Source organism: Chiloscyllium plagiosum, chromosome 7 (genome assembly GCF_004010195.1).
Source record: "Chiloscyllium plagiosum isolate BGI_BamShark_2017 chromosome 7, ASM401019v2, whole genome shotgun sequence".
In the NCBI taxonomy this organism is placed as follows: Eukaryota; Metazoa; Chordata; class Chondrichthyes; order Orectolobiformes; family Hemiscylliidae; genus Chiloscyllium; species Chiloscyllium plagiosum.
In genome coordinates, this window is record NC_057716.1 from 42,690,499 (window position 1) to 42,709,532 (window position 19,034).

General features: G+C 40.5%; 1 protein-coding gene across 2 annotated transcripts in view; it reads left to right on the plus strand.

Moving 5' to 3' along the window:
* ccdc141 (coiled-coil domain containing 141) overlaps positions 1-15,894 on the plus strand; it is a 134,085-nt gene extending 118,191 nt beyond the window's left edge. The window contains exons 23-26 of one of the 2 annotated variants that reach the window (XM_043693517.1): positions 1,869-2,408; positions 8,226-9,214; positions 13,750-13,922; positions 14,630-15,894. In XM_043693517.1, the coding sequence (XP_043549452.1) occupies positions 1,869-2,408; positions 8,226-9,214; positions 13,750-13,922; positions 14,630-14,664 (1,737 nt within the window). In that variant the 3' untranslated portion in view covers positions 14,665-15,894. Of the gene's footprint in view, positions 1-1,868; positions 2,409-8,225; positions 9,215-13,749 lie in introns of both variants that reach the window. The other variant, XM_043693516.1, reaches the window with a different exon arrangement.
* Positions 15,895-19,034: the final 3,140 nt, after the last annotated feature.

The following is a 19,034-nucleotide window of genomic DNA, read 5'->3' on the forward strand; positions in this document are numbered from 1 at the left end:
GTGAGAGGGTGGAAGACTGGAGGTTGGCTAATGTGGTGCCACTGTTTAAGAAGGGTGGTAAGGACAAACCAGGGAACTATAGACCAGTGAGCCTGATGTCGGTGGTGGGCAAGTTGTTGGAGGGAATCCTGAGGTACAGGATGTACATGTATTTGGAAAGGCAAGGACTGATTAGGGATAATCAACATGGCTTTGTGCATGGGAAATCATGTCTCACAAACTTGATTGAGTTTTTTGACGAAGTAACAAAGAGGATTGATGAGGGTGGAGCGGTAGATGTGATCTATATGGACTTCAGTAAGGCGTTCGACAAGGTTCCCCATGGGAGATTGATTAGCAAGGTTAGATCTCACGGAATACAGGGAGAATTAGCCATTTGGATACAGAACTGGCTCAAAGGTAGATGACAGAGGGTGGTGGTGGAGGGTTGTTTGTTAGAGTGGAGGCCTGTGACCAGTGGAGTGCCACAAGGATCGGTGCTGGGCCCTCCACTTTTTGTCATTTACATAAATGATTTGGATGCGAGCATAAGAGATACAGTTAGTAAGTTTGCAGATGACACCAAAATTGGAGGTGTAGTGGTCAGCGAAGAGGGTTACCTCAGATTATAACAGGATCTTGACCAGATGGGCCAATGGGCTGAGAAGTGGCAAATGGAGTTTAATTCAGATAAATGCGAGGTGCTGCGTTTTGAGTTCTCATAAGGACTTGTGTAACCTCACCCTCCGGAGATGTTGCACCTGTGTGAAGTTTTCTTTCTCCCCTAACTGCAGGCCACTCACAGTCAGTGGTTGACCTCATGCAGATTCTGCATGGAGGGGCTTACTATGTCTATTAGAACCTTATAATCAAAGCTCAGTCTGCAATTAACCTCCAGGCTTGGCCTCACAAACAGACAAGACTTGAGTGGTCTGTTTATTTCTTTTAACACAAACCATCCCGTTCATCAGTCATTTCTAGCTCATGACTCAAAATTGATAACAGAATGAAACAAAACTAATGAAAGGCTTCTAACATGTGTATTATGAGTGATACTTGTAACAATGAAAGTGAAGTATGATTGATGAAAAATGTCAGTCGGGCAGTGTAGAGAGGGGAGGGGAATTGAACAGAGTGTGAAGTCATTGGTTCATTTGTAATGATGTGACCTTCTGATTTGCATTCAATCACCTTGACCATTCAATCACCTTGACCACCTTGACCATCACCTTGACCAATTCACCTTGACCATTCTTTGAATTTCTTGCATCATTGTATCCAAGTTTGTGGACATATATTGACAACAGTGACTATCTCTTCCTATTTGCCTGGAAATTCTTTTGACCCTTCATGGATGGAGGGTCTCCCTCCTGACTATCTCCAACACCAAGGTCTCCAATGCAATGCCAGAGAATATTGGAGTTTTCCCTTTCCAATATTGAAACACATTCATCCTTGAGGCAGTTTCCCAAACCATTTCCAACACCTGCTGCAGCCAGAATACGTTTTCCTATGAGGTGGTGCAAATTTAAGTAGCAGTTGCTGGTTTTAAATGGTAGTGTCCAACGTGAATCATCTTGTAAATTAGCTGACAGCATGCAGGTAATATGTTGCCTGTATTGAAATTAAAGGATTTGGGTTATTCTCACATTGTGATCCACATACCTGTTTTTGGGCCTTATTCACTTTTTCCACCTATATCTCTGCCTATTACTTCTTTAAAGCTATCAGTTAGAAGCAATTTTAAAACCTGAGGGGCAAATAATGTGTTTATGTTTCAAAATGTACAATATCAATAAATAAAACATGTGCAATTAACTTATTTTAATGAAACTCTATACACTTTGAAGTTAAAAGATCTTCACTAATGTTTTTTCAACCACTGCTAGGTGGAAACCAATGATTTTCAATCATCACCTGTAGATGCAAACATGCAAACGATGGAAAACCAAGAGCAAGGAAAAGTCACTATGGCATCATTGAAACCTACTGTGGACTCACCTGAAGTTTCAAAAGAAACCAAAAAGCTAAATCAATCCTCTATAAGTGTCTCAAATCATAATCAAGTTGTAGGATTACCCGCAGAAGACACCCAAGCAACAAAAGATAATGTGAAGAGCTGCAGTGAAAGAGAGAGATACATTCAGTGTTATACCACCACCTTGTCCCAGCCATTTAGAACCAAGCTGTCACAATCAAATTCGATATTTCCATCAACATATTCCACTGATTCTGAGAGAAGAGTTTTTGCCCTTCACCTCATACAAAACACATCGAAAGAGGCAAGACTTCTCCCGACTGCTCTTGGGGACGATTCAGAAATATCAATGCCAATTTCTTCTGCAGATGAACAAATGGATGAAACGGAAAACAGGGGAACATCGGATAGTCAGACAGAAGCGCAAAATTACCCATTGTCATACAATCATGTAGGTATATTCTTGAATTCATAATGTTACTGCATAGATAAATACTGGATCACCTAAACAAATTGAATACATTTCATTTAAAAATTCAAGCGGGCAAATAAATGATTAATTAGTTCAAAATGTATTTACTCTGTTTATTTTGTAGGTTCATATGGGCTCTGCCTGAATAAAGGTTCTCAGCTTATTGTCTGCTGATGCCTTATCCTGAGCTGTATCTTTGGAAATGTTATTTTTGTCTTCATTCTCTAGGGCAGGTCAAGGAGTCAGGTCTAAAGTCTGTCTCAACTGCAATAGAAAACAAACCCAGACTGAACTGTATCTGAACCATCTGCTAGCCATCCAGAATGCTGAGTGAACCACTCCTCTTTTATTTCATTGTCATACAGACAGTTCCTTGGAACCTTTGAATTGTTCAGGCTTCTGACAGTTGTATATTCTTATGTTGAAAAATGTAAAATACCTTTAATATAAAACATGTCAACATGTTTCAAAGCTTATTCTTAATCAAAAGATTAACCTTCAGCTACGTAAGGAGTTATTTGATAGTGGCAATTTTAAAAATGGTGGTAAAAGATGTAGGTTTTGGATAGGGTCTCAAAGGGTCCAAGGTACAGAGATTTAAAGAGTGAAATCCAGAGCTGAGGATCTTGGAAGCTGATGGCATTTCCCTCCGCGGTGCAACAATTAAATTGGAGGGCATGTAACATGCCAAACGTGGAGAAGTGCAAAGATCTCAAAGGAATGCCATGGCTAGTGGGGGGATTACAGAGATAGAGTGGAGCAAGGACATGTAGAGATTTGAAAGTAATGTTGATAATTTTAAAATCAGGGAATCATCAGATATAGAACCAATGTAGTTCGGGGAACTGTGCAAAAGGGTCTTAGCATGAAATTAAATACAGGCAGAAGAGTGGAAAATGGCTAGGCCAGCCAGAAGAACGTTGGAAAGTCAAGAGATAGTGACAACACAGATGAGGGTTTGGGGAACAAATGGATTAAGAGAGGTGGGGCAGATATTTTGCAGCTAAGTGCAGGCAGTTTCCAAGATGTGCATGTCTCAGAAAATGACATTGGGATCCTGAAGTCATGCTGTTTTCCAGCTTTTCCTGAAGCAGGTGCCAAGACTTGGGAATCCCTGTAGATCAACAGGAAAGCAATTGAAGTAATTTAAAGCACAGTTCAGAGTCTTTTTAAGCACAAACTCCCTCTTCTTTCTCAAAAGCTCTCACTTTCTATGCTGTGTGTACTTCACCAGTATGATGGGAAAAGTTACTTCATGAGATTGACAGTTGGGAAAGTTTTAATTTTTTTTTTTAAATTGATTCATGGAATGAGGGCATCACTGGCTAGGCCAGCATTGATATCCCATCCCTATTTGGCCAGTGGGCAGTTAAGAATCAAGCACAATGCTGTGGGTCTGGAGTCACATGGAGCCAGACTAGGTAAGGACAGCAGTTTGAGAATCAGATGGGCTTTTCCCAACAACAACAATGGATTCATGGTCATCATTCGGCTTTTAATTCCAGATTTTTATTACATTCAAATTTCACAAACTACCATGACAGGATTCGAACTCGGGCCCCTAGAATCAGGTGAAGGTAGGAAACAGAGGGTGGAGGTGAAAGGTTATTTTTCAGACTGGAGGTTTGTGACCAATGGTGTCCCAAAATTGGTGGTGTAGTGGACAGTGAAGAAGGTTATCTCAGATTACCACAGGACCTTGATCAGATGGGCCAATGGGCTGAGGAACGACAAATGGAGTTTAATTTAGATAAATATGAAGTGTTGCATTTTGGAAAGGTAAACTAGGTCAGGACTTTCACACTTACTGGTCGGGCCCTGGGAGTGTTACCGAACAAAGAGATGGAGGGGTGCTGATGCGTGCATAGATCCTTGAGAGTGGAGTCACAGATAGACAGGATTTGAAGAACACATTTGACACACTTGCCTTCATTGATCAGTGCATTGAGTATGCAAGTTGGGACATCATGTTGCAGATGGACAGTATCTTACTGTACATTGGTAAGGTTACTCTTAGAATATTGCGTTCAGTTCTGGTGTCCCTGCTACAGGAGAAATGTTGTTAAACTTGAAAAGGTTCAGAAACGATTTACAAGGATGTTGCCGGGAATTGGAGGATTTGAGCTCAAAGGAGAGGCTGAATAGTCTGGGCATTTTTCCCTGGAGGATCAGAGGCTGAGGGATGACTTTATAGAGTTTTATAAAATCTTGAGGGGCATAGATAGGTTGAATATCCAGGGCAGAGAAGTCAAAGCTAGAAAGCATAGGCTTATGGTGAGAAGGAAAAGATTAAAAAAGACCTAAGAACATAGAACATACAACAATACAGCACAGAACAGGCCCTTCGGCCCACGATGTTGTGCTGAACATTTGTCCTAGCCTAAGCACCCATCCATGTACCTATCCAATTGCCACTTAAAGTTCGCCAATGATTCTGACTCTGCCACTCCCACAGGCAGCGCATTCCATGCCCCCACCACTCTCTGGGTAAAGAACCTACCCCTGACATCTCCCCTATACCTTCCACCCTTCACCTTAAATTTATGTCCCCTTGTAACACTCTAATTATCGAGTATTTTTAGTTGTATTGATCAATGAATGGAGAATAACCTTTTGTATAGTTTGGTATATTAGTTGACTGTATTAGTTGTTTTTAATATGTTTATTAAAGCAGAATTCTTAAAACCCAAAATTTGGTTGTGCAAACTCTTCCCTTGGTCACTGGGGAATTCACATCCCTTTTTAAGAGTTATTATTCTCTATGGGGATATGCCCTAAATATACACAGGATCTGTTCGGATGAGGAGGAACATGACGGACAGCTGAAAGTGCTCAAGCATGCCCTCATAAGAACAGGGTGTGATGCTTAATTCATCAACCGCCAGTTCCAACATGCCATAGCGAGAAACCGTAATGACCTCCTTAGGAGACAGACACAGGCTGCAACTGATAGGGTACCGTTCATTGTCCAGTACTTCCTGGGAGCTGAAAGACTGCTCCATGCTCTTCGTGGCCTGTAACACATTATTGATGAGGGTGAGCACCTTGCCAAGACCTTTCCTACGTCTCCACTTCTCGCCTTTAAACAATCACCAAACATCAAACAGATCATTGTTCGCAGCAAGCTGCCCAGCCTTCAGGACAACATCGACCACAACACTGTACAACCCGTCACGGCAGCTGCTGCAAGACGTGTCAGAATATCGAACAGATACCATAATTATACGTGGGGACACGCGGCAGGTACTCATGTGACTTGGCCAACGTTGTCTATCTCTTACACAGCAGGCAAGGATGACCTGAGGCGAGACCAAACAGATGCTACAACAGCGGATGAATGGACACTGCACAACGATCACCAGACAAACTGTTCCCTCCCAGTCGGGGAACACTTCAGCAGTCCGGGACATTTGGCCTCAGACCTTTGGGTGACCATCCTCCAAGGTGGATTTTGGGACAGGCAACAACGCAAACGGGCGAGCAGAGTCTGCTAGCCAGGTTGGATACCTCTGGGGCAGCTTCAACCAGGAACTTGTGTTCATGTCACAGTACAGGTGACCCTGTTGCACTATACACTCTCTTTCCCACTCACACACCCAAATACTTGCGTACTCATGCAGACTTTCTCTCATACGCACACACAGGCACCCCCTGCACTCATGCCCACACATGCACCCTCTCACAAGGCTTATATCGCATCACATTCATACACATACTTGACCAAGCTTGCACACATGTACACACACATACACTTTCACATGCACTCACACCCACACGCACAGACTCACATATACACACCCACTCTGTTTCTCCTGCATGCGCACACATATAAGTTTATGGGGTGATTTTATATTTGCAGAATTACATTTTATTTTGCTCAAAATCTGTAAGTTTCTGTAAGCCCACTTTAGGTTTGTCGTCTGCGTGTGTGGCTACTAGGGATAGCTGGTCGTGTCGTTTCGTGGCTAGTTGATGTTCGTGGATGCGGATAGTTAGCTGTCTTCCTGTTTGTCCTATATAGTGTTTTGTGCAGTCCTTGCATAAGCCTACCATGGGGAACCTTATCAAATGCCTTACTAAAATCCATGTATAGTACATCCACTGCTCTACCCGCATCCACATGCTTGGTCACCTCCTCAAAGAAGGGGTAACTTTTTTATGCAGAGATGGAGCGTGCATAGAATGAACTGCTAGAGGAAGTGGTGAAGGCTGGTACAATTGCAACATTTAAAACGCACCTGGATGGGTATATGAATAGGAAGGGTTTGGAGGGACATGGGTCAAATGCTGGCAAATGGGACTAGGTCACATTGGGATATCTGGTCAGTGTAGACAAGTTGGACCAAAGGTGTACAATTGTATGACTTTATGACTGAACAGTGAAGAGTTCTAACCATAGCCATTCGGAGACTGCTATCAAAAATAAAACTTCTCTCGGAGAATGTGAATCATCACTGCAGCCAGAGATTGAAGTGTGGGACAGAATTGCTGGGGTCATTTAGAGGAGGCCTTCTAAGGAGGAAGAAGTGGTTTGTTGTATAGAGAGCAGGGGACTTTTTTTTCCCAGTCCCTCTTTTGGTTATAGGATACTGCCAAAGGTATACCGGCCAGGATTTGCCACATGTTGTGGCCCCTACCCGCTGCTGAAAAAAGTGGAATGGCACACTTAAACAGTCATTAAAGAGAGTCAGTCAGCTTCCAGTCAGCAAGGCTTCCTGCAAACATCCTACCCCAGCTTTATTTGGAGGCAGTGAGAAGACCAATAGGATCTCTGCTTCACTGCTCGCTGCTCCATTAAACCCCCTCCCCTACTTCTCAGCTCGTTGTCAGGGAAATATTACATTAAACTTGAGGAATCTTAATATTGCAGAAGGCCATTCAGCCCATCATACATCTCCCACTCTTTGAAAATCTCACTCATCTTCTCTTTCACTTAGATTCTACAATTTTTCATTTCAAGTATTCGTTCAGATTTGTTTTGAAGTGTACTATTGTCTGTTTGCATCCATTTAAACACTGCTTTCTAGACAATAACAAAATTCTCCTCATCTCACCTAAGTATCTGTATTCTTGTACTGTCCTTAACAGTGTATCATTTACTATATTTAGCCTCTTCTCATTCTCACTACCAACATGACTTCACTGCGCTAAATTTAATCTGGCATGTGCCTGCCTAGTTGAGGAGTTATTCTATGCCCTCCTGAAGTCAAAATACTATCCTTATCAATGTTCACTTCTTTATTGAATTTTATGTTGTGTGTAAACTTTGAAGTCATTCTCTGAATACGAAGCTAGATCATTAAATGCTACCATCTAGTCTGAAAAACAAATATGCACCACTATTATCGGATTTGATCCGATAGCCAATTTAACATTTATGCCACCACTGCTCCTTTAATCTCATGGGCTTCAGTATAACATTGAAGGTTTGTAATTTAATGTCCTCAAGCTGGTGTCTTAAAAAAGATATTTGCTTGTAACTGGATGCATTCTGAAGTTAGTATAATAACCTGTTAGCCAATTTCTTGTTTTTATTTATCCTTAGGCCACTGAAATTAACAGTAAGCATAAAATGACCATATTTCCCCTGCTATTTGGTTCTCACATGAGAGTTTTGTGAACTCCTGCCTTTAATTATTCAAAAATTCAATGGTAAAATCTGCAGGCAGAATAATGAAACAATATAGTATTGGGGAAGTTATCAAGGTGCCGCCTAGTGGCACAGCAGAAATGGTAGCATTACAGGAAAGTGTGGCATAACAAATTTTAATACAATTTGTTTTTGTTTTTCTTAAGGAACGTTTAAATACCAACGCGAGTGAATTACTGAAAACTCGAATCTCTGATTCAGTTCCAGAAGATCCATATTCACAAGAAGCTACTGAGCTAATCCATCCTTCCGCTGAAGGCAGCACAGTGACAGATGGAGATCTGCAAAATGAACTTTTAGTCGATGAAAACCTGTCTGTAGAAGAATACGAGTGCATGTCTCCTGATGACGTTTCCTTGCCTCCACTTCCTGAGACGCCTGAATCGAACATGCTCCATTCTGAAACAGAAGTGGATAAAATGTCCAGATTAAGTTCCCGCAGCCTATATGCTGGATCTTTGAGCGGCCAGCCACAAATGCAAGCAAGCTATAGTAGAATGATTGACAATCCTGATACACTCGCACCTGTTGGCACTGCTAGTGGAGTAAATCACTCAAGACCACAAGTTTATAGTGGATTAGAAGGCAGTGTTGCATCTCATCCCAACCACAGCACTGAGCCCTGCACAAAATACCGATCCGAGTCTTTCTCTTGTATCCACAGCCCACTGACAATTCCTGCACCTGGTATTGTTTCGAGCACCCTTTCACATATCTTAAAATCCCAAATGGTAACTAATTCATCAGCCTCTGATTCCTTCTGTGAAGTGCATGAGACTCAGCTACAGACTTATAATTTGCATGAAAGTGTGACTGAGGGGCAGGAGTTGCTGCATGACCATAATAGGAGCTGTCTTAGAAAAGAATTGAGTTCTTGTAAAAACAATTCACATGCTTCACCTGAACCACTAACAGTACCCCTCAGAATAGATCAGTTAGTGCATGATCCAGGGCATCCAATAGATACTGTCATCCATGAGGAAATCAGACATACATCAAGAACCAGAGCCATGTGCCACTTGTCTGGCAACACACCCAACTTCTCCAAGCTCTTGTCTAATGTCAATGTGGTAGAAGGTTCTCCTGTGACCTTGGAAATAGAAGTTACAGGATTCCCAGAACCAACTTTGATGTGGTGGGTAACATATAACGAACAGCAATAATATATATAGATATATATATTTACAAGTCAAATTTCTTCTGTCTGAAAATATTTCATATAATATTAAGATATATTTAGCCTGGGCTGTTACCATGGGTCAAATATTACTGTGTTATTATAGTCTAACTTTAGACATAATACATTTTCTCAGTAATCAGTTGAGAGAGATAATTCAAGGAAGTTTGAGAAATAAATGAGAAGCTTCACAGTTAGTGGAACACAAAAATAAAATAATTATGCAGTTCTAATTCTGCCCAAAATTATGAGTAAATTAGTTGAAAAGTGAATGCAGTTAAAAACCTTCCACCAACCATTCGAGTAGAATGTCTCAGAATATCATAATTAGAACAGATGAATAATGTATTTAAGCAGCAATTAGCTTTCCTTAGCTGGCCACATACTACATTTACCATGAGTGATCGTTTTCTCAGTGATAAGAACATAGGAATGTAATATAGGCATTGGAACAGACAATGATCAGGAAGTCCATAATCTTATCAAACTTGTCATTGAAAATCAAGCTGTTAAGTACAGGAAAGATGGTTTAATAGGGGGATGTTGCATATTCAAAAAAGGAGCTGTGCATTGTCTTTGCATTCCCAAATGATCCTCACCAGTTTTGGCAAAGTAGAGCAGGATTCCAAAATGCTTGAATTAGTCCAACCAGATCTACTGGTGATAGACTAAATTATATGCACAATTTACATTTAAGTCTACATCCTATGAATAAACTGAGCCCAGCTGAGGACATTACCAGGCAAATGGTCAGAGTGAGAAAGAAAGTAGAGGACTTACTGGGAGAAATTGTAACAGAAATGGAGATAAGGTAGTGATTGACAGCTGCAGAATTATTAAGGTAAATAATGGGTCAAGGATAACTGGGAGTTCGAATGTGCTAGTGTGACTTGGAGGACAGTTTTTCAAGACTGAATGCAGAAATGGGTAGGAACATGTGGATGCTAAGGAATACAAAGAGTTGATGAGTGATGGCTGTTTGTATGAAATGTAGATAACGGAGATTGCAAATTGTGTGAGATGACAGCATCAAAAAGATGGTGTGAATATTGGTGAGTGGAGAGTTCGAGAAGCAGATCAAGAAGGGAGTGAACTCAGAGGACAGGGGGTAAGGTAAGTAGGCACAAGTTAAAATCAACAAGGATGACAAGTTACAGTGCTGAGGTTAAAGCAGAGAAGAATTGAGAATTCACATGAGAAACTTGTGTGGGGCTTGGCAAAGCTTTAGGAAGGGAGTGTTGTAGAGAAATTTGTTTTGAGGCAGAATAAGGTATTCAGAAAAGGAGAATGTATCAGGTAAATGAAAAGACAGACTGAAGTGGTATTTGGTGAGTATGCCCACAATGCCATTTAGGCATTTGGTGGGGCAGATGATACAATCGTGGCTCAGTAAGAGAAACAATGTTAACCCACATATGCCAAGCTTCAATCAATTGCATGATATCAATGCAATCATTTAGCATAGGGTTTTGGATACTATATGATCCTATATCTAATGTGCATCAAGGAAACAAGTCATGTAACTAACTGTCTTCGAAACTGTACAGATTTGCTTTGTACAGACACTTATCTACAGTATTTTACTTTATGCAAATGACAAGATTCATTTATGGAGACAAAAATAACACTGGATCATTCCATTCTGTAATCACTTTTCAACAATGACAATTCCAGGATATATTGAGAGACTCAATATGACAGAAAAAGGAAAATTATACTAAAATAGCACCAGAAGGTGCTATGTACCAGCGATGGAGACCATGTATCCTGAGACATTCTGTAAGGGTTTCAAGGTCCATTTGTTCCTAGTATTACTTTAGAACATTTAAAATCTGATCCTGATTATTGAATCTTTTTGACTTTGAGAAAGTAAGAACATCAGAAATAAAAGCAGAACATGTACCCCTTTGAACCTTCTTCATCATGCAATAAGCTTGTGGCTGATCTTCTACTCCAACTCCATTTTCCAAGCCTAAAGCCTTGTCCCTTGATTACCTTCATTACCAAAAATCTGTCATTCTCAGTTATACTTAAGACTTAAACAGGTAGGGTTACCTGCTGTGGAGAATTTTAAAGGTTTACAACCCACTTAGTGAATAAATTTCTCCAAATTTTAGTCTTACATCTTCAGGAGAAAGTGAGGACTGCAGATGCTGGCGATCAGAGCTGAAAATGTGTTGCTGGAAAAGTGCAGCAGTTCAGGCAGCATCCAAGGAGCAGGAGAATTGACGTTTCGGGCATGAGCCCTTCTTCAGGAAGGGCTCATGCCCAAAACGTCGATTCTCCTGCTCTCTGGATGCTGCCTGATCTGCTGTGCTTTTCCAGGAACACATTTTCAGCTCTTACATCTTCAATCCCATTTTATGGAAGCGTGGCTCTGGTCTTAAACTTTGTAACCAAGGAAAACAACTTATTTGCATCTGTTCTGTCAAATCTCTATGAATCTCAATGGAATCATCTGTAATATTTCTATACCCACCATATCCTCAATTTTTTAAACGAAGGACAAATCTCTCATTGCAGACCCTGCCAGACAGCATTGGCTTCTATCTGACAATGTGGAGAATTTACTCAAATTATGTCCTGTCCACAAAAAGCAGGACAACCCGATCAATAACCGCCCCATCAGTCTACTCTCGATCATCAGTAAAGTGATGGATGGTGTTACCAACAGTGCTATCAAGCACCACCTGCCCAGCAATAACCTACTCAGTGACACCCAGTTTGGGTTTCGCCAGGGCCACTCAGCTCCTGACCTCATTACAGTCTTGGTTCAAAAAATGGATAAAAGAGCTGAATTCTAGAGGGTGACAGTACTTAACATAAAGACTGCAATTGACCATGTGTGGTTTCAAGGAGCCCTAGCAAAACTGGAATCAATGGAAATTGGGGAATACTCTCCTTTGGCTGGAGTCAAGCTTGGCACGTAGGAAGTTGTGGTTGTTGGAGGTCAGTCATTTCAACTCAAAGACATCCCTGCAGGAGTTCATCAGGCTAGTGTCCTAGACCCAACCATCTTCAAGTGCTTCATCAATGATCTTTCCTTCACCGTAAGGTCAGAATTGAGGAAGCTCGCCAATGATTGCACCATGTTCTGCATCATTCATGAATCCTCAGGTACTGACACAGTCCATGTCCAAATGCAGCAAAACCTGGACAAGATCCAATGACATTCATACCTCTAAAATGCCAATCAATGACCATCTCCAATAAGAGCTGGTCAATATTGTTACCATCACTGAAACCCCGATTATCATCATTCTGGAGGTTGCCAATGATCAGAAACTGAACAAGATCAGTAAATACAGCATTTACAAAAGCAGGTTGGAGGCTAGGAATCCTGCAATGCTTAATTCACTTTCTGACTCTCCAGAGTATGTCCACTATCTAGTGTACAGGTCAGGCATTCGATGGAATATTCCCCAATTGTCTGGATGCGTGCAGCTGCAAGAACAATCAAATAGCTGGACACTATCCAGATCAAAGCAGCCTGCTTGATTGGCACTGCTTCTAAAAACATTCATTCCCTTTACTACTGATCCTCAGGAGCAGTAGTAAGAGCCATATACTAGATGAACTGCAGAAATTCGCTAAGGCTCCTTAAACAGCAAGTTGCAACCTCACAACCACTTGCATTTGGAAGGACAAGGGTAGCAGAAACATGGGAGCTTGCAAGTTCCCCTTCAAGACACTCACTATCCTGACTTGGAAATATGTCACTGTTCCTTCAATCTTGTTGGGTGAAAATCCTGGAATTTCATACCCAACAGCATTGTGGTTCTACCTAAACACATGAACTGCAACAATTCAATAAGGCAGCTCATCATTACCTTCTCAACTAGTGATTGGTAATAAATGCTTCCACAGCCAGTGAGGCCCACATCCCATGTGTGAACTAAAAAAAATAGCTAACCACATTGCAACCCTTCTAAGGCAAACATACCCTTCCTTGGGTTTAGGACTGAATATGTCCACTCAAACCTGAAGAATCTATTTGTTCGAAAGTTTTCTTATTGCACTGTATCAGTCATTTTTTTGTGGGCTATCAAGAATATATGCATTTAAGAAAATCAGAAAGGGATTTAAAAGTGCTATGTGGATTTTTACTATTTTCAGGTAGTTAGAATATGAAATTCCCATAATCTGCTGTGCTGAATAATTAAATTTAGTTAAAAGGAAATAAGATATCAGCTTGAAAAAGAATGTTAAAACATGAGGAATGAGATGTGTTCAGAAGTAAAATATGATGGGAAAAAGTTTTTCAGTACTGTATCATTCCATACTCTTGTATATTTGTGAGTTTTAAAATTGTCTTGAATAACAAAAATATGTCCTTAGTCATTTAAGACTGTTGCTCATTCTTAATAATACTTTGCCTTTATACTCAAAAACATTTTATATAAAATTAATTTTTGGACATTCTCAAAAATACACATGGTTTTATTAAAATGGTGCTGGGTGTTGCTTGACTTAAAATGCACTTTTTACTTTAGGTACAAGAATGGACAGAAGCTGACAACAGATCAGCATTTAAACATTTCACAAAAGGAAGGCAAACACATTCTTTTCATTGAGAAGGTGTCTGATAAAGATGCTGGCATTTATGTTGCACGAGCTAAAAATTCTAATGGTACTATCAGTTCCAGTGCTATCCTTCAAGTACAAGGTAACTGCAGTCTCAGATGTTTCCACACTGGTGATATAGATTGGTTCACTTGTCTTGGTTTGCTGTGTATATTGTACATTAGCTTGTTTCTTATGTATATGCTATTAATCTAACCATTGCACTATGTGTCTCTGTTCCTGTCATCTGGCTGCCCATCACTGTGTGTTCTGTAATATCTCCACTTAACACCAACAGTATTATTGTGCAGTTTTCCTAATAACTTTAATAATGTTTTTGCTGTTGACCTGTTCAGAAATTGATATTTCTTTACTGTTGCTTATTGAAGGCACAAAATTAATCTGCAGAAAATGCGAATATAACTTAATATTTTCCTGTAAAATACAATATTAATAATACAACACACGAATAATTAACTAAAATGTCACAAAGACAAATAATAACTATCCAATAATAGTGACATAAATGGAAATGAGTAAAAGAACAATATTTGTAAAATATCGAAAAGAATGATGATTTAGATGGCTGATTCCATTAATATCTTTACATTTTTCTTAGAAAGCATTTTTAAAAGTTGTTTACAGTCAAATGTGAATTCTTTATTTACAATACCCGTTTTTGCTTTTCAACACTTAATAGTTTTGAAAAATAGGTATTGCAAAAATGTTAAAACAGTAACTGAATAGATGGCATTGGTATTGCAAGTTGGCACTCTGATATGTATGTGTACTGATTCTCTGCCTGATCAGTTCTCCATCTTAAAGATGTCTGTGGGAGAAGGTAACAAGGAAAGACCAGGCACTTTCCAACAATGAAAGAGAGAAAATTGCCCCCGATGGTATCTCCAGGGTGATATCACAACATAGTCTGAGTAGCCAAGCACAAAGCAGCATTGGCCAAGTTTGGTCCATACTCAGTCTGAGAATAAATCATAAATCTTGCAGATAGAATGGATAAAGACATAGCAGTAGCATAATACAATTTAAAAAACACTTGTAAATGAAATGTCCACTGCTACAGAAATGTCTATGTGACCGCAAACAAGGACTCATTATGTTTTGCATTTCTGAACTGCCAATTTTATCAATATTTGCTGTCCATATCATTTTAAAACAATGACAAGGAAATAATTTTATAATTGTGGAAACAGTATGTATTCATGATAAGTTTCATTTCACTATGTTTCACTTATACTATTATGCCAGAAAATCACAAGCTGCAATGTATTGATAATACACAATTATATTTGTCTTTCTTAATAGTACTATCATTATTTGGAATGAAATACGTTTCATTGTCATTATCAACTTATTTGATTCTTCGCTGTGGTATCAATGAAATCTATATTGCTGGCAGCACATGAGACTAGTGCAGTAAACTTTTTGTTTCAAATAAAGCAAGATCAGTAAAGTTGCAGTTACATGCTGATTGAGGAGCATGAAGTACAATGCCTGTATGATGACTGAACCACGTTGCAGGTCAGAGTGGAGTCACTCATTAAGGAATGTTGCACACACTTTGCTCCTGGACAGTTAGTTTTAAAGGATTGTCAATAATGGGTCAGGGAGTCGATTCTCTCAATAATCTCTACATAATTTGGTGTCATACAACAGCTAGTGCAAGCAATACATCGTTTGGCTTTAGTTTGCTTGGAAGTATGATTGAGATTTGATTTAGTTATAGTGCATTATTCATATTAACGAGGTTTGAGAAGATTTGTAGCTCAGGTTGAGGTTCTGGACGTAGGTTTGTTCATTCGACGAAACTTCCAGCTTATTCATATTAATTTAGTATTGGAATAACCTGCAAATGGCGTTTACAAATAAATCATGAAATATTTAAGTAAACAGAATATGCCACATTATGTGTTTTATAGCAAAACTTAAATCCAGATCGTAATGTAATGTTTAGTCATGGAATGTTAAATGTTGACAGTTTAAATATAATTTGTCATGACATATGTATGGCTGATGATTCTATGTGATGTCTAATATATCTGAAGAATGTACATGAAATAAAATGCAATTTGGAAAAATAATAACTTCTTTAAGTTAAAAATGATTGATTGGATCAAAGAGCTTTTACACAATATTTCCACAAACTAAAAATGAAACACAAAAGGAGCATATAAACAAAACCTCCTCAAATCCTTCTTTATGAAAGCATACAATCATCAACTGCAAACATTTGGGGCTACAATAATAAACATATGGCCCAAGTAGTTCAGTCATAACTTTCCCAAGTCTTTTGAAATGGTTTTAGAGATGGGTGATGTGGACACAATTAGCAAAAAATTTGTTGGGCCAGTTTACCAACACATTTTCACAACATACCACATTTCCACAGCTGGACTGGGCTGGGTTCAGTGTTGGCAATGAACGTGTCTGTGGCAGAAAGTCAGTGAAGGTGGTTAATGGATCCATTTTCCGTAAAGTTACCCCAAAAAGCCATTCTATCAGTGTTACATGGGACTGAACTGTGTCAGTGCTCAGACAACTCAGAGGCTGTGTGAGACTTTGAACCTTTTAATGCTTATCTGGAAAAAAGTTGCAAGGTTAATGCATTCCCATGATGGAGACATTCCCATGGCATGAGGATATCTTGGAAACCGATATCGTTAATCGTGCCAAGTGCCTTCCGCATCCCCAATGAAAGCACTTCAGTTGCATTCTTGCAGCTTGCTCACCTCAGCAGCACTGTCACTGGTGGTACAGTAATAGCCCTAGCTGCACTGATCCATGCTACATCACCCCTCCCTTCCAGAATCTCCCCATCATCCCTATTTGGATGTAGGAATACCCACAATTCTGTCAGGAAACCCATTGTAAGATTTTGAATAATAACAATGAAGGAACACCATTATAGGGTGACATATTCCCCTCCCTGGTGTGGTGCAAAAAATTTGGAGAAATATGGAGAAGGTTCTGATCAGAACCCCAATACTGAGAAGAAGTTTTGCAATTTTCCCCGAGACTGTTAAATGATAATTTCATAATTTCAAAAGGGGCAGCACGGTGGCTCAGTGGTTAGCACTGCTGCCTCACAGCACCTGGGTCCCAGGTTCAATTCCACCCTCAGGCAACTGTTTGTGTGGAGTTTGCACATTCTTCCCATGGCTGTGTGGGTTTCCTCCGGTTTCCTCCCACAGTCCAAAGATATGCAGGACAGGTGAATTGGCTATGTTAAATTGCCCATCGTGTTCGGTGCATTAGGCAGAGGGAAATGGATCTGGGTGGTTTATTCTCCGGAGGGTTAGTGTGGACTTGTTGGGCCGAAGGATCTATTTCCACACTGCAGGGAATCTAATCTAATTTCTCTATTGTGTGGTGACTACCTCATGTCAATTTATTTACATCTCCCCATTACCTTATTGATATGCCAATTCGAATTCTTCTTTCTTCTCCTGAGAAGGTAGATGACACAAATGCCTGACATACAAGACAGAGCAGGTACCTGGCAACTGCAGCTTGCCAATTGCTTGTCCTAACGATTATCTGACTGTGTCACCAGCACAATATCCCTGCCTGCTCTATTGACGTCATCCTCTCCTGTTTTCATCCAGACAAAGCAGCATCGGCTGGCCACCGGCTTCACCATATCACATCTGCTCTGGCACCAACATGCACACCACTCTGTCAATCAGCTCTCTACTTTGGGGCTGAGGGATGCCTGCAACTTGCATGTTTCTGCTAGATCGCTTTCCCCACAGATTATTTCCTCAAGGATCTTACATGGAGATTATCATGGCTGGAATCCTGTTAGTGATGGCTCAATGATTCCTGACCTCTGTTGCTATCTCAGCCTCCTCCATTGGTCCCCAGCATCACACTGTCAGTCTTCAGCCAATTTGATTCACTCCACGTGATATCAAGAAATGATTGAAGACACTGGATACTGCAAAGGCTATGGGCCTTGACAAGATTTTGGCAATTGTACTGAAGACTTGTGTTCCAGAACTTGCTACATCCCTAGCCAAGCTGTGCCAGTACAGCTACTGCACTGGCAACCATCAGTCAGTGTGGAAAATTGCCCAGGTATGTCCTGTATAGAAAAGGCTTAACTCCAATTCAACCAATAACTAGTCTGTCAGTCTACTTTGATCATCAGTAAAGTGATGGAAAGTGTCATCAACAGTGCTATCAAGGAGCATTTGTTCAGCAATAACCTACTCAGTGACTATTGGGTTGGATTGTGGTTTTTGGAGGTCAGTCATCATGTCCGCAAGACATCTCTGCAGAAGTTCCTCAGTATACTTTCCTAGGCTCAACCTTGTCAGCTGCTTTGTCAATGACCCTCCCTCCATCAGAAGGTTAGAAGTGGGGATTTTCATTGATGATTGTGCAATGTTCAGCACCATTCACAACTCCTTAGATACTGAAACAGTCCACATCCAAATACAGCAAGACCTGGATAACATTCAGGCTTAGGCTGACAAGTGGCAAGTAATATTCACACCATATAAATGCCAGGCAATAACCATCTCCATCATTAGATGATCTAACCACCTCTTCATCATAGAGATGTACAGCATGGAAATAGACCCTTCGGTCCAACCCGTCCATACCGACCAGATATCCCAAACCAATCAAGTCCCACCTGCCAGCACCCGGCCCATATCGCTCCAAAGTCTTCCTATTCATATACCCAACCAAATGCCTCTTAAATGTTGCAATTGTACCAGCCTCCACCACAACCCCCAGCAGCTCATTCCATACACGTACCATGCTCTGCGTGAAAACGTTGCCCCTTAGGTCTCTTATATCTTTCCTCTCTCACCCTAAACCTATCCCCACTAGTTCTGGACTCCCCCACCCAGGGAAAAGACTTTGTCTATTTATCCTATCCATGCCCCTCATAATTTTGTAAACCTCTATAAGGTCACCCCTCAGCCTCCGACGCTCCAGGGAAAACAGCCCCATCCTGTTCAGCCTCTCCCTGTAGCTCAGATCCTCCAACCTTGGCAACATCCTTGTAAATCTATTCTGAACCCTTTCAAAATTCACACCATCTTTCCGATAGGAAGGAGACCAGAATTGCATGCAATATTCCAACAGTGGCCTAACCAATGTCCTGTACAGTTGCAACATAACCTCCCAACTCCTGTACTCAATACTCTGACCAATAAAGGAAAGCATACCAAATGCCTTCTTCACT